The following is a 20,610-nucleotide window of genomic DNA, read 5'->3' as shown; positions in this document are numbered from 1 at the left end:
AAAGATTGCTCAATAAAGACTGCTCATTCAATATTGCTTGAATAAATAAGTGTGCAAATAAAAAAAAACGGCATATTTGGAAGAGAAAAACAAATTATGCCTGCTTACATATAGGAGTGCAGATCATTCTGATTAACTTTCCTTAGCCGGGCGTTGGTGGCACAAGCCTTTAATCCCAGCACTTGGGAGGCAGAAGCAGGCGGATCTCTGTGAGTTCGTGGTCAGCCTGGTCTACAAAGTGAGTTCCAGGACAGCCTCCAAAGCCACAGAGAAACCCTGTCTCGAAAAAAAAAAAAAAAAAAAAAAAAAAAAAAGAAGTCTTTCCTTGCCAGGCAGTGATCGCAAACACCTTTAGTCCCAGCAGAGGCAGGCAGATCTCTGAATTTGAGGCCAGTCTGGTTTACAGAGCCAGTTCCAAGGCAGCTAGGACTACACAGAGAAACCCTGTCTTGAAAAACCATAAAGAAAAGGAAAAGTCTTTCTTTCATTTTCCATTTTCCACTGCTTCTGTTTCTTTATATTAGACCTTCTTATCAAACAAAAAGTAATTACACCAGTTAAAAGAAAAACTAGTGTGAGCTAGTAGTGAGACTGTGTAAAAACTATTTCTTGGCAAAGGACTACTCAGCTATTAAAAATGAAGTTCCAAACATCACTCTTTCACCAGACAATTCCAAATGAAGCTGGATTTCCACAATGAAGAAGCAGGGACAATCTATGTTTACTTTCATACCATCTTTGTTTCACTGATGTCAAGGGAACTAGAAACAGAAAAATGCAAAAATACAAAAAAACTTTTAACTGCTTGCTTTCTTCTTTGTCTTTACAAACTAATTCAGTTTTATGTAGTCCAGATTAGATTTAGTTCCTTAGTAAAAAAAAGTGGAATGGGGGCCAGGTGTGGTGGTACATGCCTGTAATCTCAGTTCTTATGAGGTTGAGGCAGAAGGATTCCTATGAGTTCAAGGCCCTGCTGAGCTATATAGTGAGGACGAGGACAGCAAGGGGCTACATAGCAAAGACCTTGTCTCAAATATCAAAAACAAAACAAACCCTCTCAAACTATGGAGTTGTTTGGAATTTACATAAAATAAAACTTAGTTTAGAGGTAATTATGGTTCTGAGTAAAAAGAGAAGAATTCATTAGGAAGAGCCTTTCTGAGTAAATACAATGTTACTGCCATGTGAATGCCACAGTTTATATCAGTATCAGAATTCAGAGAGAGTAAAAAGTCTAGTTAGATTGAAAATAGATACTCATGTGGCCAACTCTCTGTTTTCAATGACAATATTGGATACTTCCTCTGCTAAGTGCCACTCAATGATAACAGTTTCTGATACTGCACTTTCATGGCATTAAGTTACCTACTGATTTAGCTCTTACTGCTAATGCAGTTCCCCTCACAAGGTGACGTGTGCAAGTAAAGATTTGGCAGTAAGTTTCAGTATCAGCTCAAGTTCATTTAGTACACTCTTAATGAGCATACTTCTTGTATACACCAATACTCATTAACATAGATAGTATACTACTAACCCTTATGACCCTACAGTGATGCTAGCAAAGAATAGGACAATGTCACAGTGAATCTGGATATGAATCCTGGATGTTTAGAATGGTATTACTTCTACTAAAACAGATGATTATCTTTGAAAACTTTAATTTGCTTCAAAGGTAGCCTGGCTAGAAGTCTCATGAATTTCATGGCTCTGGCTAGGCCAATTAGAGGAGAGACCAGCAAAGACATTGTGCTGATGTGGTCATAGGACCAGAAGCACTCTATTCACAGTATCAATTCAGTAAAAACCTGTTAGAAATGAGTGAAAACAGAAGAGAACCCGCCATGCCTATCATCTCCACATGACAACAGTCTCTACCCCATTCAAGATATTGGTGGCTGACCTTGGATGCAGTGCTGATAAGGGCTCCGAAGTTTCTCTTTACAGAAATTACTGCACTTGAACTTTATAATTTGGTAATAGTTAAAAGCTCTATTTTCTCACATTTGACCTAGAAAGCTAACAATGCAAAAAACAACTTTTCAGCATACAACTTAACTTTTCAAAAGAAGGGTAGACTTAAAATACTTTCGGTTGCATTAAAAAAAAAATCCATCTAAAGCAGCATCTTCTGTACTTGCCAGCTACCTGTCTGTTCAGTAAAGACAGAATCTGTCTACCGAAAGCCAGAATGTTTCCCAAGAATGTCACTTGTTTCTATGCCACAGAACATAGTAACCTCTACTATAGTTTTCACTCTATCATGCTGTTGCCCAACTAAGTTGCAAGAAGCCTGCCTGTGATTATCAAAGATAAGACACACTCTCCAGTGCTGCTTTTTAGGGCAGGCTCTTCCATTGGAGCACCATAAAACTCCTTTAAAAGATGAATTTCTATACTTTTTCAAAAGAGAAAAACTTTCTCTAGTGATACAATATATACAATTCTCAGATTGCTTAAAGCTACCCTTTGCATTCCAGTTTCTTATCATCAAAAGTGTATTTTTCCCCACCTTTCCATACCACAAGGTGCTCATAAGGAGCACAAACTTCACATTCTCATAAATGGCTCACTAGGGGCAGGCAGGACTAGCCCCTCTCCGAAATCTCTTAGAATCATCCACATTCCTGTACCAAAACAATTACTTAAACCATTACACATTTAAACATTCTTTAAAAAAAAATCACTCAAGAGAAGCTAGAGACATCTGTTTGCACTGTAGACTTCAGGCATCTTTTTGCCTGTATTGTTTAGCATTCCTACTCCTTTCTCTGCATGCAAGACAGGGCATGTAAAGCTCTATGTGTTTGGTAAATTCAGAGCTGGATTAACAATCTCGGAAAAACTCAAAATCACTAAAAAAGTCCCTTGAAGTTTCAAAAATCTTAGGAATGATTATATAACCATACCTGATAAAAATTGATCCCTTGATCATTTATTGCAACACGGTTGTGCAAGATAGTTTCTTGTAAGTGAAGTGCCCTGTAGTGTATTATTTAAAAAAAATTGGTTTATGAATTATATATAGATTTGAAAATCCAAGACATAGATTTAAGTGAGGTTCTTCATTGGACTGAAAATATAAAATACAAAACACGTAGAAGGAAATGAAATTGTGGTTGCAATAAGAACAACGGTGTTGAATCTTTCTTCAACTACAATATTGCAGGAAAAAAATTGTTTAAAAACTTCATATAAAAGTTATCAAATGTGGAGACTCATGGATTTAAAAATACAATCCAGGATCTTTTCACTGGAAGGTGACATTTTTGATGTACAATATTGCTGTTATATGAAACTAGGAGCTGTAAAGGATGACATTTTGGTAGTCAGCCTAACAGGATAACTCATGTAACTAGAAACATTTTTTTTAACACCCAAGAATGTACACAAGTGTTATGGTTTACAAATACCAATCAGAAGGCTGCAAAGCATAAACACTTCCTCCCCTCTTCTACCCCTTCTCAAGCTCCCACATGTAGAAGTGCTCACTGTAAATGCTCGGCTGCTCCCTTTACCTGTCTAACATGCTTCAGGTGATGCTGCTCACTAGACTACTGCTTCAAGGCAGCCAATCACATGAAACAACCAGACAAAGTAGTAGATGCCTCCCCAGGGCAATGACAGTCTAACCTTTTAGAATAGTAAGAACCACCAGTATTCATTTCTTTTTCTTAAAATATGGAAATGCATGCTCTGGCAGGGAACAGGAAGGAAAGATTCCCCTTTCTCACCATTGTGACTACATTTCCCACTTCTGATAGGCTGCTTCAGTTGGCCAAAGCTCCCGTTGCACTTTTTTTTTTAAAGATCTAGGATTTCATCCACCAAGATGATATGGACCTAAGTACAATGTTCAATCATGACTGGTAGATAAATGACCATTTACTGATCAGTTTTGTTAAAAACATTTTTTCTTATAAAGTTAACAAACCAAGGCTGTTGATCCCTGAATTAGAAGCTGATTTGCTTGATTATTTTCCAAAGTGTGAGGTGGGAAAGAGAAGAGCCTTTAGTGCTTGCTGCATGTTGACCCTCTAATTTGGCAACACCATGGGAACATCTTCTAGTTGAGTAATGTGGCATTTTGTGAATTGAAGTACCAGCCCATGGTCCTGATATGGGCTGGTTACAGCCCAAAAGGGGAAGAGGGTCTGCCCCCTCCCCCTCAATGTTTCAATCTGGCCCAGTAGTAGACACTGAGCCCTGGGCAGATTCCCCAGGAACAACTGTTTCTTCCTGCGTAGGTGACCCTTCTTCAGCTTGCCGAGATGTGACAGTTGTTTCAGGAGAAATGCTATGAGGCCCTTCTAGGGGTATAATACAGCCAGGGTGGTTTTTTCGAAAGTGCTGATTCAAGATGGCCTGGAAGGGGAAACTTTTGCCACAAACATGACAGTGAAAGGGCTTGTTGCCTGTGTGCTTGCGGATATGGTATTCCAGCTGATCTTTCCGGGTATACTTTTTCCCACACATTCGGCAGACAAATGGTGTGATTCCCATATGCAGGCGCATGTGTCGGTCCAGACTTCCTTTTTGGTTGAAAGATTTGGCACAGTAGATGCAAGTGAGACGGGGATTATACCGGAACCACCGCTCAGATACTTCTTGTTCTCGAAGATATTCCACATAGCCGCTTACTCCCATCATTGCTGACTCTTCTACCTATGTCAGAAGAAGAAAATAATGACTATTATTTAACACTAAGCATATGTGTTAAAAGCAACCCCATCTACCTACACCTGTTACTAAGATGTATATTTTTGGGTGTCTGTGTAGTGTAAGGAATAGAATGTAGGGCCTTGTGCAAGCTAGGCAAATGCTGTATCCCTTAGTTACAGTCCTACCCCAGATACACTTACTTGTAATGGAGAGCCACGAGGGAAATTCATTACTACTAAAAAGTAAATATATTAACATAATAATGTAAGAAGAATTCGGAGGTGGGTTGGAGAGATGGCTCAGTGGTTTAGAGCACTAGCTGCTCTTCCAGAGAACCTGGGTTCAATTCTCAGCACCTACATGGCAGCTAACAACTGTCTGTAACTCTAGTTCCAAGGAATATGACACCTTCATACCAATGCACATAAAATAAAATAAAAAAAAAGAAAACTTGGGCAACAAGGAACAGTTTCAAAACAGAAAGCAAAACAAAGAAATAGAATTTTGAGAGGAGGAGGAAGAAGAGAAGGAAGAGGAGGAGGAGGAGGAGGAGGAAGAAGAAGAAGAAGAAGAAGAAGAAAAATTATTATTATTATGAGATTATTTATTCCATTGCTGTAAAAAGAGCAACACAGAGCCGGGCATTGGTGGCACACGCCTTTAATCCCAGCACTCAGGAGGCAGAGGCAGTCAGGTCTCTGTGAATTTGAGACCAGCCTGGTCTACAGAGTGCATTCCAGGACAGCAGGACAGCCTCCAAAACAATACAGAGAAACCCTGTCTCAAAAAACCAAAGGGGGGAAAAAAAGAGCAACACAGAGGCTGGAGAGATGGTTCAGTGGTTGGAAGCACTGACTTTTCTTCCAAAGAACCCAGGTTCAATTCTCAGCACCCAAAAGGCAGCTAACAACTGTCTGTAACTCCAAGATCTGACACCTTCACACAAACATATATACAGGTAAAATACCAATGCAAATAAGGTGAAAATAAATTTTAAGGGAAAAAAAGAGCAACCCAAAGTTCTAATTGATGAACTAGATGCTTATTATGTCTCTGCTACACTTGAGAGGTAGAAACATCACAATTAGGAGTTTAAGATTATCACCGGGATGTTGGTAGCACACGCCTTTAATCCCAGCACTCGGGAGGCAGAGGCAGGCAGATCTCTGTGAGTTTGAGGCCAGCCTGGTCTACAGAGTTCTAGGACAGCCTCCAAAACAATACAGAGAAACCCTGTCTCGAAAAAACAAAACAAAAAAATTTCTTTTCATTTTTTATTATTTCATGTATGGGTATTTGCCTGCATGTATATCTATCTATGCATCATGTATGTCTGGTGCTCTTGGACACCAGAAGTGGGTGCCATGTCCCCTAGAACTGAAGTTAGAAACAGTTGTGAGTCCCTTGTAGATGCTAGGAATTGAACTGGGGTCCTTGGGAATAGCAGCCAATGTTCTTAACCATTGAGTTATCTCTCCAGCCCCGTAAAAATTAAAAAGCTTTAAGTGATTTCAGAGTAAATTGGCTGAAGACATGGTGGGGTTTTCCCATCTGAAAGCTGGAAGGATTCGACTATATTCTAAACGAGTAACTTACAATGTTTTAGACTGGGGTCTGGAAAAATGGCTGAGTTGTTAAGAATCATTGCTTACAATTACCTGTAGTTCCAGATCCAGGGGGATGTGATGCTTTTGGCTTCTGCAAGCATCTGCACATAGTCCCCCCCCACCACCACAGAAACACACATAATTTAAAGAAATAATAAAGCTGGACATGGTGGTGCATGTCTTTAATCCCAAAACTTGAGAGGCAGAGGCCAGTAGAGATCTTGAGTTCCAGGACAGCTTGGTCTACACAGTGAGTTTGAGGCCACCCAGGACTACACAAACTGTCTAATAAATAAAACAATAAAATAAATCTTAAAATATGTTTTAGTGTGATAAACACTTTAGCTCAAAATTCTATGTTAAATAGCACTATTCGGAAATTACTAGTTTTTCTGGGGGGAGGCTGTTAACTACAAAAGTCATTATAGTCAATTTTTTGAAAAACAAAATCATGTGGGAAATAAGTACAATTTTTAACAGAAGCCAATGTATTAATGCAAAAACTTAAATAAATATTGGATTAACTAGAAAAAGATCCACCTAAGTTAATAACTCCATATGTTTTAGTTTCTAAAAACAATCTTTTGTCTCTTTTTCACATGCTAGCCTAACAGGGCTTCTCAGCATTTCCAAAGGAGGCAGTTCCTCAGCAGATCTGGAAATCAGTATGTAAAGGGTGAAATGTATACCGAGGATTATGGGTTTTTAAAGACAGAATCTCACTATGTAGCCCAGGCTGATCATAAAACTTGGCAATCTTCCTGCCTCAACTTACCCAGCGAGGAGTACAGACTATGATTCATAGCATCTAGTTTTCCATTGTCTCACACAGAATTTTTGATCATTTCTCTAGCTAATCAAAACAGAACTCTCAGAAAGAATAAGGAAGTATCTTACTAATAAAACTTAAGTGATCAAGGACAAAACAGTAATTTCTCTGAGATTCAGTTTTTCCAGTCATAAAAAGGTCATCAACTTTGTAGGATCTCATGAGATTAAAAACTGCTAATAGTCGGGGTTGGAGAAATGGCTTAGAGGTTAAGAGCACTGGCTGCTCTTCCAGAGGTCCTGAGTTCAATTCCCAGCACCCACATGGTGGTTCACAACCATCTATAACAACATCTGCCCTCTTCTAGTGTGCAGACATACATGCAGGCTGAACACTGTATACAGGGTTTCTCTGTATTGCTTTGGAGGTTGTCCTGGAACTCACTCTGTAGACCAGGTTGGCCTCGAACTTACAGAGATTCGCCTGCCTCTGCTTCCCGAGTGCTAGAATTAAAGGCATGAGCCACCAACACCACATTTTGAGAGATATCTTAAGAATCTTAGGGCTGGAGAGATGGCTCAGAGGTTAAGAGTTCAATTCCCAGCACCTACATGGTGGCTCACAGCTCTCTATAATAGGATCTGATGCCCTCTTCTGGCATGTAGGTATACATGCAGAGCAACCACACATAAAATATAAAAAATAAAATTTAACAAACAGATATCTTCCTGCTTAGTCTCCTGTGTGGCTGGTATTATATCATCAAACTTAGGTACTTTGGAAAAATTTGAATGCATGACATCATATAACAGTTAAGAAGAGTCCTGGGTTCAAATTTGAGTTTCATTTATTTTTTTATTTTTTGGTTTTTTTTTCGAGACAGGGTTTCTCTGTGGCTTTGGAGGCTGTCCTGGAACTCCCTTGGTAGTCCAGGCTGGTCTCAAATTTACAGAGATCTGCCTGCCTCTGCCTCCCGAGTGCTGGGATTAAAGGCGTGTGCCACCAACGCCCGGCTTTGAGTTTCATTTATTATCCTTAGTTTTCTCCATCATTTCCTTCAGAGGCTGTTTGAGTACTGAATAAACTAATACACTTGAGCACTTTAGTTCAATAACTAACTGTTAGCAATAATTAAACATTACAAACTTATATATTTGGCCGGGCGTTGGTGGCGCACGCCTTTAATCCCAGCACTCGGGAGGCAGAGGCAGGCGGATCTCTGTGAGTTCGAGGCCAGCCTAGTCTACAAAGTGAGTTCCAGGACAGCCTCCAAAGCTACAGAGAAACCCTGTCTCGGAAAACCAAAACAAAAAAACAAAAAAACAAAAAAACAAAACAAACTTATATATTTGTGTGTATATATTAAGTATTATAAACTCATATGTATATACATATATTTTGTATCCAGTTCACTTCCTGTCCTCATGTGGCAAGTCAATTTCAAGTTTATTTTATTTATAATCATGAGGATATAATTTCCTAAAAAGAACTTCCTAACTCTGAGGAAAGTCATACCACACCAGTTCTGTGCACACACAGAAAATGATGTATTTTAATAGCCACTGAACTATGATTACAAAAACCATGCACTGTGACTAATCTCATTTAAAATGGTTGCAATGAAGTTGCAATTGAAGAACAACTAACAAAGGATGCACTATAACTTTGATAGTTTTTGCTTTGAACTTTGACAAAGGAGGAGGGATAGCAAGTTGGCTCAATGGTGAAAACACTTGATGAAAAGCCAGACAACGGGAGCCTTTAATCCCAGCACTCTACACAGTTGAGTTCCAGGACTGCCAGGTCTATGTATAGAGACTTTATCTCAAAACAACAGCACATCCCCCACCCCAAAGTCTGATAACCCGAGTTCAATCCTGGGGACCCACTTGGTGGATGGAGAGAGCCGATTCCTGCAAGTTATCCTCTGACCTCCAGCAGCTATGGCTGCTGCTGCTTCTGTACACACACACACACACACACACACACACACACACACACACACACACACACGTAATTGTAAAAAATAATAAAGAAATGAAGGCTATGAAAATGTGTGCCTCTCAGTCTTTTTCTGTCCCATTCAGCAATTTCCTATATATACATACAGGTATATTCTGCATTGCCAAATATCCATGAATTCAATCAGTACTTGCTTCAAAAACCCATTTTAAGAATTAATTATTCCAGCCGGGCGTTGGTGGCACACACCTTTAATCCCAGCACTCGGGAGGCAGAGGCAGGTGGATCTCTGTGAGTTCGAGACCAGCCTGGTCTACAGAGCCATTTCCAGGACAGCCTCCAAAACAATTCAGAGAAACCCTGTCTTGAAAAAACCAAAAAAATAGAACAATTGGGAGGCAGAGGCAGGTGACTCTCTTGAGTCCAAGGCCAGTCTGGTCTACAGAGTGAGTTCTGGGACAGCCAGAGCTACACAGAGAAACCCAATCTTGAAAAAACAAACAACAAATCCATATAAATGAACAATTTTTACTTTTGTCAATTTGATACATAGTATTACTCCATAGTCTAGGTTGATTTAGAACTTATATATAATCCAGACTGACTTCAAACTCAAAGTGATCCTCCTGACTCAGTTTCCCAAGTACTGGGGGGTGAACTACCATCTCTGAAAATTTCTGTATTTTTTTCAAGACAAGGTTTCTCTGCATAGACCATGCTGGCCTGGAACTCAAGAGTGTGCCACCATTGCCTAGCTAATTTCTACACTTTGTAAAACAAGTATCCCATGTACTTGACATGAACTTCAAAGTTTCCCATTTTAATCTTTAATTGCTGACAGATACTTGAAAAAACTGAAAAGGAACCAAAAATCACTAATGTTATTTAAAGCTCTTCAAAGCTAGGAGTTTTCACTTTCCCCTTTAACTGGAAATTTCACAAGCAACAAATAATCTTATTTAGTAGCTATAACTTTCATAGTTTGTGATATTTGCAATGACCATTACTACTGTTAGAAGTAAAACTGACAAGACAATGTCAAAGATATAAAGGAGACTTCAATTTGACAAGAGCCACAAAATCAAACAATCAGGAAAGGAACAATTTATATGAATTAGAGAATCAGGAAAAGGTAGGAGACTTAGCATTTTCTTCAGTGTAGAGTGCATGCCTTCCAAAAAATAAAAATAAAAAAGGAAAAATAATGTACAGTGTGTAGAATGCTATAATATAGTGATTTAAACCAATATAGTGGTTTAAGAATAAAAGGTCAAAGAACATTGGACTCATTAGGGTAAGGATAATTTGGGAAGGGGTTTTCAGTGGACTCAGACGAGGGAGGAATCTTAGGCTCAAGAGAAAGAATCTGAGGGGGTGATAGCATGCACTAAGAAGTCTACATGTCAAAACAGACAGTAAATGCTGATGAGAAGTGGGACAGCTGAGCTGGAAAGACTGTAACGGACATGAAAAATTAGGCCAAGTATTTTTAACTTTCCAGTGGTAGAAAAAAAAAAAAGAAAATTCTTTTAAGAGGTTAACTTTGGTAATCTGTCCCAGATTCACCCTTATAGAAAGAAAGTCTGGTCTATCTTTTATTGCACTGACTTATTTGTATGTCTGTTCATGAACTATGTACATAGAAGTCAGAAGACAACTTATGGGAGTCTGTTTTCTCTTTCTATCATGTGGGTGCTGAGGATAGAACTCAGGTCATCAGGATTGGCAGCAAGGGCTTGTACCAGCTAGCCCATCTTACTGGTCCCAATGTGTATGCCTGTGTGTTTTTTAAGGGTTGTGGATCAAATTCAGCAAGACTTCTGTCTTCCCTCCCTCTTTTTGAAGTACTGGGTATTGAGGCTTAAGTTTCATGTCTTCAAGGCAGGTACTCTACAGCTCCAGTATTTTTGTTTTCTTGCAACTCATTCTGTAGACCACGCTGGCCTCCAACTCACAGAGATCCACCTGCCCCTGCATACAGAGTTATGGGATCAAAGGTGTGCTACCGCTGCCTGGTTGCTCCAGCATTTTCTTGTTTTGATTAATTGATTTTGAGACAGGGTTTCTCTGTAGCTCTGTCTGCCTCTGCCTCTCAAGTGCTGAGATTAAAAGTGTGCACCACCCCTGGCCAGTTTCTCCAGGATTTTCAATGCATCAGTTTTCTTTTTGCTCATAGCAATGTAAGTTGGCCAGTGAGGTATCTCAGCAGGTAAAGGTACCTGCCTCCATGCCTGACAACCTAAGCTGATTCCCAGTGGTCCACATGATGGGAGAACCAACTCCTGCAAGTTATTACCCACATCTGCACACCCACCACACACACAAAAGCAAATACATGCATTAAAAATATAGATCTCGCCGGGCGTTGGTGGCACACGCCTTTAATCCCAGCACTCAGGAGGCAGAGGCAGGCGGATCTCTGTGAGTTCGAGGCCAGCCTGGTCTACAGAGCTAGTTCCAGGACAGCCTCCAAAGCTACACAGGGAAACCCTGTCTCGAAAAACCAAACCAAACCAAAACAAAACTGTTCTACACAGAGATGGCTTCTTGGTGGTTAACAGTATTTGCAGTTCTTTCAGGGGACCCAACCCTGATGTCAGACACACTCTCCTACCCCCATGGAAATAAAAGCTTTTTTTTTAATCTTAAAATTACATTATTTATAGTGTGTGTGTGGGGAGCGCAGAGATCAGAGGACAGCTTATAGCAATCAGTCTTGCCCTTTCACCAGGTAGTTCCAGGTTGTCAGGCTTGGTAGGTGTTCTTACCTAAGGACTGCACCAGCCTTAGATAGTATTATTTATATTTTATTTCCTTATAGATAATATCTTTTCCTTAAGCCAGATAAACTCCCTTAAATAATTCCAATATGGTATCTATCCTAATAACAATTAAAAACTACATTTAGGTCAGGTATAGTGTTGTATTACTGTAATTCCAGCATTTGGGAGGCTGAGGCAAAACAGAAAAACATTTAAATCCTGATAGAGTGGTGCATAACAGTAGCCCCAGTTTCTTGGAGAGACTAAGGGGCAGATTTTAACCCAAAGAGTTTAAGAACAGCCTGGGCAACACAGTCTTGTATTTCAAAATAGGAGAGGATGGAGTTAGAGAGCTCAGTAGTTAAATGCATTTGTTGCTCTTCTAAAGGACCTGAGTTCTGTTCCCAGCATCCACAACCTCTTGAACTCCTGGAGCTGTCTTGGGGTTACTATTGCTGTGATGAAACCCTATGGCCATGGCAATGTATACAATAAAGCATTTAATTGGAGGCTTGCTTACAATTTCGGAGGGGTAGTCAATGATCAGCATGGTTAGGATTGTAGCAGGCATGTACTGGAGTAGCAGCAGAGAGTTCACATCTGATCTAACCCCCAGGTAGGAAGCAGAGAGTCAGATGGCCTAGTGTGGGCTTTTGAAACCTCAAAGCCCACCTTCAGTAATATACCTCCTTCAACAAGGCCACGCCTCTTAATCCTTCCACAACTGGGAACCAATCATTCAATTATATGAGCCTATGGGGGCATTCCCATTCAAATCACTGCAGGCACCAAGGTCCTCTCCTGGCCTCCAAAGGCACTTGTACTCATGTATACAAAACAACGCATAGACACAGAAAATTAGAAATAATCTTTTTTTTTTTTTAAAGGAGAGGAAGAAAAGGAAAGGAAGATGGAAACTGCATTTAAATTCTGCTTAGTTACAAGAAAAAAAATCCACAGCTGAGGAAACGGCTCAGTCAGTAAAGTACTAACATGCCATGCAAACATTAGGACTGAGTTCAATCCTCAGAACCCATGTATAAAAGCTGGCTGTGACAGCACGAGTTTTTGTTTTGTTTTGTTTTGTTTTTGTTTTTACGAGACAGGGTTTCTCTATTGTTTTGGAGGCTGTCGGTCCAGACAGGTCTCGAACTCACAGAGATCTGCCTGCCTCCCGAGTGCTGGGATTAAAGGCGTGCGCCACCACTGCCTGGCGACAGCATGAGTTTTTAATTCCAGCTCTGGGAATGCAGAGACAAATAGACTGGTCGGCCAGCCTAGAAGTGCCTTTGAGTCTGAGGCCAGTTAGAGACCCTCTCTCAAGGAAAATCAGGGTAAAAGGTACAACATCTAAGGTCTACTTCTAACCTCCATGTATCTGTGTGTACCCCCTCTGCACAACAAGTACCTTCTTCACACACAGACACACAGACCTGTACTTGCGTTATGTTGACACTAAGTCTGGTAAATGCCTGCAAGCACTTGTATTTCTTTTTGTGTGTTTGTGTGGTTAGTCAAAAACCTGCTAAAATCTGCCCCAATCATTGCAGCTATTGCATTAACTAGTTACCATTATATGCTATTATACAAGATTCAAGAGAAAACACATTCTAATTACTTTTCCTCTTAGCTGTGAACATTTTCTCCACCACTCAATCAAAATTAAAAACCAGTGGGGTGTATTGGCACACATTCGTAATCACAACCCTAGTGAGGTAAAGTCAGGTGGATCATGTTTGAAGTCAGCCTGGGTTATGGAGACCTTGCCTCAAAACACCACAAAAAACAAACAAACAAAAAACCCAAAACTAAAAAATTTAGTGTGTAACAATATCTTACTGCTATTAGTATGCCAATATACACAACAAATGTCCAGTGGTTTAGATAACAAGAAATTATAATAGAGGTTAAAAAAAATGAGCTATTCAATTTTTTTTTTTTAAAGGCATGGTTTTACCGTGTAGCCAAAGCCCTGACTGGCCTACAATTTGCTTCTAAATGACAGAGATCCATTTACCTGCCTCTGCTCTACAGTGCTGTCATTAAAGTTTTGCATTACTATGCCAGGCAAGTTAGGCATTCTGAACCTACTTGCATTTCCTTTTTGCCAGCTAAAGTGTCTAATTTATTGTCTAATTTACAGTTTTGAAAATCAATTCTCAGTAATTAAGATCTGTAAAAGACAAACAAAAATGTCAACCAACCACTTCACCAGTTAAGGAGAGTTGGCAAGAATATAGAAGACATCATTTTCATGAGTCTTTGTGAGTTTTTTTTTTTCTTTTTAAGTTTCTTGACACAGGGTTTCTCTGTGTAATTTTTGTGGCTGTCCTGGAACTAGCACTGTAGAACAGGCTAGCCTCAAACTCATGGAGACCTACCTGCCTCTGCCTCCTGGGTGCTGGGATTAAAGGCGTGCACCACCAAGGCCTGGTGAGTTTTTACTCTACAGACTGGCCTGGAACTCATTAATTAGCTCAGGGTAGCCTCAAATTTGCAGCAATCCTGCCTTTATTTCCCAAGTGCTAGGATTAGAGATGTGCACCACCACATCAAGACTTTAGAATTTTGTAGTACAATGGAAAATTCAGGATGCAAATAAATACGAAGATACATTCATACAATAGAATAAATATACAGAAATGCACAAGCAATCAGCTTATATGTACATAAATATTATATAGACTAGCAACTATATACACACATATATTCTCTACCTATCTCAAATCAAATTTTTTTAATCCAAGTTCTAAATGACCCAAAAGTGTAATATTAAAGAGTTAATTTTACTCTCAGGTTTACAGGTATCTCTATAATCAGGAAAAAGTTCCACATTTAAAAAAAGAAAAGACTTTTTTTTAAATGTAGGAGTGCTTTGCCCCCCCCACACCCTGAACATGTGTATGTCTGGTGTCTGCAGTCACTGGATACTCTGGAACTGGAGTTACAGACAGTTGTGTGCTGGGAAGCAAACTAGGGTTTTCAGCAAGAACAGTAAGCACTTCTAACTGCTGAGCCATTATTCCACCTCCATAGTTATTTTTTCTTTCTACATCTCAAAATTCTAATTCTAGTATGCTCACAAGCAAGATTAAGAAAAAGAACTGATATATATCAAATCCAGTATTTAACAGGGCCACTGTTGTTTGTCCTACATCTTTCTTATTCATTATGTTCTATTTATTCAGTGACAAGTTCTTCAACCAACACAGCAACCCTAAGTCCGAAACTACATACCTGGGAGCTAAGTTGCTTAGGCTCATCCATTCTCCCAGGAGACTCACTTCTGGCTCTGTATCTTTCTGTCATGGAAACAACACTGCCGGAAGGACTAAATCTGTTGGAAAAGGAGCATAAAGGGGACTAATAGACAAGTAGTGCCAAAGAACTTGAATGCTGTTTCTCCTCTCTATCTTATAGCTCAGGAATAAGACTAAATCAAACAGAAATATTTTCAGACTGACAAAGGAAATAGACCATAAGAGAAGGTGAAGGCTACACATAAGCTTTCTACTCTACTGAAAAGGGAGTAAAAACAAACATGAAACCCAGTCTATAGTTTTGTGTTGCTTTTATGAGTTATGGTCTTGCTGTGAAGCCTTGGATGGCCTGGCACTCACTACACAGGCTAGGCTCCTTCTGGTTCAATCTCCCATGTGCTAGGATTCCAGACATGCTCCATGATGCCTGGTGATTTTGGTTCTTGTATGTTAACTATTGAGGTTTTGGCTGTTCTTTCTCTTATGGTAATCCACTCATAGTTCATATAGACTAAGGTTTTTGTTTTTTTCTCATTTAAGGAGGTACTACTTCTGATATAGTTCTAATGCAGGAGGACAACAGTTGCCAACACTGGGAATGAAAAATATATTCTGTGCTCCAGAATATTAAGACCATTAAGGTCACAAGATGGGAAATACTCAAATCAAAATGACCTATGTGGTTAAAATATCCTACTAAATGTCTACATGATCAGCTATACACAAAAGAAATGAGTTAGTTGGTTTTAATTGCTCCCAAGATCACCCAAGATCAATTTCACATTTGTTTATGAGAGGCATGTGTGTAGAGGTCAGACAACAACTTATTAGAGTCCATTCTTTCCTTCTGCCATGTGGGGCCCAGGGACTGAACTCAGATGGTCAGGCTTGGCTCTAAGTGCCTTTACCCATGTCAACCTATCTCAAGCAGGGAAAAGAACAAGCCAGCCTGTAATCTAGGGCCTGGGTGCCTATGGCAGGAAGAATGCATGAGTTTGCAGCCAACCTAGGCTATACAATAAGCCAGACTATCTTGAACTATGGGTTAAGACCCTGTCTCTAGCCATCCTTTAATCCCAGCACACGGGAGGCAGAGGCAGGCGGATCTCTGTGAGTTCCAGGCCAGCCTGGTCTACAGAGCCAGTTCCAGGACAGCCTCCAAAACAATACAGAGAAAACCCGCCCCCCCCCCCAAAAAAAGACCCTGTCTCTAAAAACAAAAAACAAAAACCAACCAAAAAATCCAAACATGATCTGGGCAGTAGTGGTATACTCCTTTAATTCCAGTATTTGGGAGGCATAGGCAGCCTGGTCTACAGGAATGAGTTCCAGGACAGCCAGAGATACATAGAAAAACCCTGTCTCAAAACCAAAACAAAAAAACAAACAACAACAATAACAAAATCCAAACATGGTGGCTCATGCTAGTAATCCCAGTACTCAGGAGGCTGAGGCAGAAGGATTGCCCTGGGTTCTAGAACAACCTTGGCTATAGAAACCTTTTCTCAATAAATAAATAGGTGAAGATAAAAATGAACATCCAATGTTACCAATCTAAACCAGTATCATTTTTCTTTGAATTGACTAAATGAAAGACATTGCTATTTCCATCAAAAGGAAATGTTCTAACAGATTTGGTATAGTAGGAAGAAAACAGTGAAGACCATAGGCCATGGCAGCACTGGTGAGGACACTCTCAGGCCTAAGGTAGTAGCAGCTTCAAGGGTATATATCATCACTAGGTGAGGGGACACTTGAAAAACATTGAAAAGGCTTTTCTCTACAATTATTGTACTATATTTACACTAATTTGAAAAAGAACAATAACTCATGGTACCAGGCTTTCTCTAACTTGGTGCTAAGGGCAAAGAGAAATAATATACAGTGCTATAAGGAAAGTAAAACTTCCCAAGTTTACCTACCTGTGTGATACTACAATTGAGAAAGGGCAATGTTACCAGACATCTTCTGACAATCAGCTCCTTGCCTAGAATCCAGAGAGAGCCCTGGCAATTACTGATTCTAGAGTGGCTGCAGATGCTACCTGATTCATAGAAAAGGCTGATTTTTACCATAGCTCTCATAACACTATGAATACTTCAGAACTTGGAGCTTCCTGTTTTGAAAAAATGCAAGTCTTTTGGCATGTTTCCAGTCTCTCAAAGTAAGTTGAATGAGAACATCAGGTAAGAAAAATGTTCTCTGTAACACAGAAGGCTCATTTAATGTTTACACAATAGGTTTAAATGGGAAAACAAAACTTACCTGTCAACTTCACTGCTGGTTGGCCGAGCTACCTTGGTGTCTAAAGACCCTAGAGTATAACTTTCCTGTCCTATAGAACCGTGGCCTGTGGTGTCAATCACCATGGCTGTGACTTCCTCTGCACTACTCCCATCTTCTCCCGAAGGCTGATTCTCTGGCCCAAGCCACTCTTCCAGGTTTTCAGTTTTGATGTGCACTGCTCCAAGGACCCTAACTTCATCTCCGCTCCGTGCCCCCTGGTCTGCTAGTCCTGTCTCCACGTACCACTGTCCTGCTCTGTTGATTCGAAGAATGGACTCCCGGCTCTCTACATCAGAACTCTGTTCAATTATCTGAGGACTGGTGGACTCCTCAGGGGGACTGAACTCTCTGATATCCAGCACAGCACTGACCTGTCCCCTCCAGTTTCCCTTTGCAGCATTATGTCGTGGGCTAAGGGAGCGGTTTAGAGTTGGTGTAACCCTGTGAGACTCTGGAGGTCTCTCTGGGTGCTTTGTCCTCGTTTGACTTAATTCTGCTTCAACTTCAGCCACATTAATTTTGAAATGAATGCCCTCTAGGATCTGTGTACATTTGTCGATAATATGCTGCATCTGCAAAAAACTAGCGGCTGTTAGATAGCTGATAATATCTGCTAGTTGCAGGCATATCCGCCCCGTGTAACAGAAAGAAAGGAGCTCTTCAAAAACAGTAGGGTTCTTGATGACAGAAATGGACACAGTACTCATTTCATTCAAGGACATGTGATCTCGGAAATAAGGAGAGCTGGCAGCCAGTACTACTTTGTGAGCCCGAAAAGCTTGTCCTTGCACATTGACCACAATATCACAGAGACGGCCTTGCATTCGTAGCTGGTTGAGGTGGCTCAGAACAGAGTTGCTGAAGTCAGGGATCTCCAATTGTATGTTCCCACTTTTCTCCATGGTCATGCCTGAAAGTACAGGCAGACATTCAACCCTGCTGAAAGAGCAAACCATATTCTTAGCACCAGTTTTACTCCTTTTGTGCTTTCTAGTTCAAACATCCCTAAAAATGTAAAATCTCATGGCCAGGAATGCCAGGCACACATAGGTAATTTTAACACGTGGTGCCAAGGCAGGAGAATCCGTCTACATAAGCGAAAATTTGTCCCAGAAAAAACTGAAATCTCTATATATGAAGAGGTACCTTCCTTATGATGCTTGGATGTAGAAATAGAATTGCCAGCAGGTATTTTGTTTTGTTAGCAACAAGGTTTCACTCTAAGGCAGCCCTCAAACTTATGGCATGCTCCTGCTCCAACCTCCCAAGTACTAGTATTAGTGTGAACAGCTAAGCCTGGCATCAGGTGTTTTAGATCTCACTGTAAAATGCAATCAAAACAACAAAAAAGTGATTGCTAGACTGCTAAAAATTCAAGCTACAATCACACTTATTAATAAGCTATATAACATCAAGATCGTTCATCAAGGAGGGGAATCGAACACAAAGATTTCAGACTGAATACAAAAATCCATCATCTTTTTCAAGAGAAAATACATTTCAGAATAAATGTAATTATACACAGCTTGATTATAATTTACATGTGGCACAGGCTGTTTATGACTATAAAGTGACATATTTCCTATGTGAATGGTCAGTATTACCACTTGTTTTCAAGACAGGGTTTCTCTGTGTAGCTAGTCCTCGCTATCCTGGAACCTGCTTTGTAGAGCAGGCTAGCCTGGAACTTAGAGATGTACTTGGGATTAAGCCACCACACCCAGCACTGTTTGTTTGAGACCTATGTAGCCCTGGCTATTCCTGGAAACTCACTATGTAGCTCAGGCTGGTCTCTAACTCAGAGATCTGACTGTCTCACCTGAGATTAAAGAATGCTGGTGTTAACAGGTGAACCATCACCACCATGCCAGGCTAGGCAAAAATTAAATCTTTCTCTACCCAACAAAACTACTAAGTAAGTCTTTCTCTACTCAAAAAACTCGAGGTTGGGAATTCCGAAGTGGCAATGATACTTTAATTCAAGGATGTTGGTTCCCACAGCTGACAAGAATAAAGCCTGAAATTTTACACTACAGTACTGCAACTGCATCAAACAGTCTCAGTTGAGAGTAGTTCGGGTGTATCACGACTGTGGCTCATTGTGCATCCAATTTGTCTCTAAATTTATGAGACTACACAACACATCAGGAAGGTCCTGACAAGCTCACATCATCACCCCGCATTTACAACACTTGTTGAGTAAATAGGGAAGTGCAAACACTGCTTTCAAGTAGCAACTTTAACCAATCTGACCTTTTTCCAAAGCGTTATTGTTTGTTTTGAAACTTTTAATCCATTAAGAGCCTCTGTCGATGCCATCACGAATTCAGATGTTTATTTTTGGAGCCTACACCAGCGCCTTTTTGTTTGCTCTTTTGAGGAGGAAGCCCCTGGAGTAAAGTCTTTCTCTAGCGTCGGCCCTGGAGGGGCGAGAGCTGTAAAAGGGAGAATCGGGAACGCTTGGGGTTGGCCAGTCAGGTACTGGAGCAGCTTCCGTGTATGTTAGGGAGCATGGGAAAAGGGGACCTGGCTAAGCGGGCAGGGAGATGGCACAGAACCCGGGAAGAAGAGAGCAGGATGCGCGGCCAAACAGGAGCAGGCGCACAGGTGAGGCGCCGGAGGGGGAAGGGGGCGGCGCCCCGGGACCCGGTGCAGGCGGCGGAGGCGGCCGCGGTGGGGGTGTGTCTGGGTGTGTCCCCGCCGCGGGGTCCTGAGGGAGGGGCTCGCAAGGGGGCGGGCCCGCAAGCTCTGCAGCCCCGAGCCAAAGAGGCGGGGAAGGTCGCCGAGTGCTTGGAGGGGAGGTGGAGCGGAGCCGCTGCACGCCCCAGGAGCTGGCTGCAGCCGAGACGCGGCCAAGGAGCGTCCGGTAGACGCTAACGGGGCGGGGGTGCGGGGCCCGAGCCCAGGCAAGGAACAGCACCTACCTCCGGGGGTGGAAATGGGCCGGAATGGGCCGGAACACCGTCCCGGAAGTGAAACCCCCCGCCCCCTCCTCCGGAACGGGCGACGTGCCGGAAGGAAATCAGTCACCCTCACACCGCCCCTCCCCCCAGCGCTTTCCTTACAGGAGCCCCCCTCCCCTCAGCTCTGTCTCCTCAGGGAGGCAGAGGCCGGGCTTGACGTGCTCGCGGCGACTCCGCCCTCCGGGCGCTGTAGGGCGGGGCCAGCGGGAGAACTTGAGGGCGGGTAAAGGGGTGGGGCTTGAGGAGGAGTCTGAGGGGACTGGGCGGGACTGGGACGCCGCGGAGGACCTTGCGTCGTGACGTCAAAGAGACCTTATATACCGGACTCACCCGCCATATCGG

General features: G+C 41.4%; 1 protein-coding gene across 2 annotated transcripts; it reads right to left on the bottom strand.

The window, feature by feature from the left end:
- Positions 1–298: 298 nt before the first annotated feature.
- Positions 299–20,334, bottom strand: Zbtb37 (zinc finger and BTB domain containing 37). Of its 2 annotated transcripts, XM_040737973.1 has the most exons (5): positions 20,230–20,334; positions 19,559–19,740; positions 17,285–18,241; positions 14,997–15,096; positions 299–4,662 (listed from the first exon to the last, which is right to left on the bottom strand). In XM_040737973.1, the coding sequence occupies exons 3-5, from the start codon at positions 18,211–18,213 to the stop codon at positions 4,174–4,176; spliced, it is 1,518 nt and encodes a 505-aa protein (XP_040593907.1). In that variant the 5' UTR covers positions 18,214–18,241; positions 19,559–19,740; positions 20,230–20,334; the 3' UTR covers positions 299–4,173. The 2 variants fall into 2 exon arrangements, with proteins under 2 accessions (XP_040593907.1, XP_040593908.1); XM_040737974.1 differs by lacking the exon at positions 20,230–20,334 and having other exon boundaries at positions 17,285–18,244; positions 19,559–20,012.
- Positions 20,335–20,610: the final 276 nt, after the last annotated feature.

This window comes from Mesocricetus auratus, unplaced genomic scaffold (assembly GCF_017639785.1).
Source record: "Mesocricetus auratus isolate SY011 unplaced genomic scaffold, BCM_Maur_2.0 Super-Scaffold_100676, whole genome shotgun sequence".
Classification (NCBI taxonomy): Eukaryota; Metazoa; Chordata; class Mammalia; order Rodentia; family Cricetidae; genus Mesocricetus; species Mesocricetus auratus.
The sequence above is the reverse complement of the archived record's forward strand: the minus strand, read 5'-3'. Positions and strand labels throughout refer to the sequence as shown.

What these genes read in the sequence shown, in the direction of transcription:
- Zbtb37 (XM_040737973.1), bottom strand. Translation starts at nt 18,213, where the DNA reads ATGACCATGGAGAAAAGTGGGAACATACAATTGGAGATCCCTGACTTC. An exon ending in ACCAGCAGTGAAGTTGACAG is followed by an intron (nt 15,097 to 17,284) that starts GTAAGTTTTGTT and finishes CTTTTCCAACAG; the next exon opens with ATTTAGTCCTTCCGGCAGTG. An exon ending in CTAAGCAACTTAGCTCCCAG is followed by an intron (nt 4,663 to 14,996) that starts GTATGTAGTTTC and finishes CTTCTGACATAG; the next exon opens with GTAGAAGAGTCAGCAATGAT.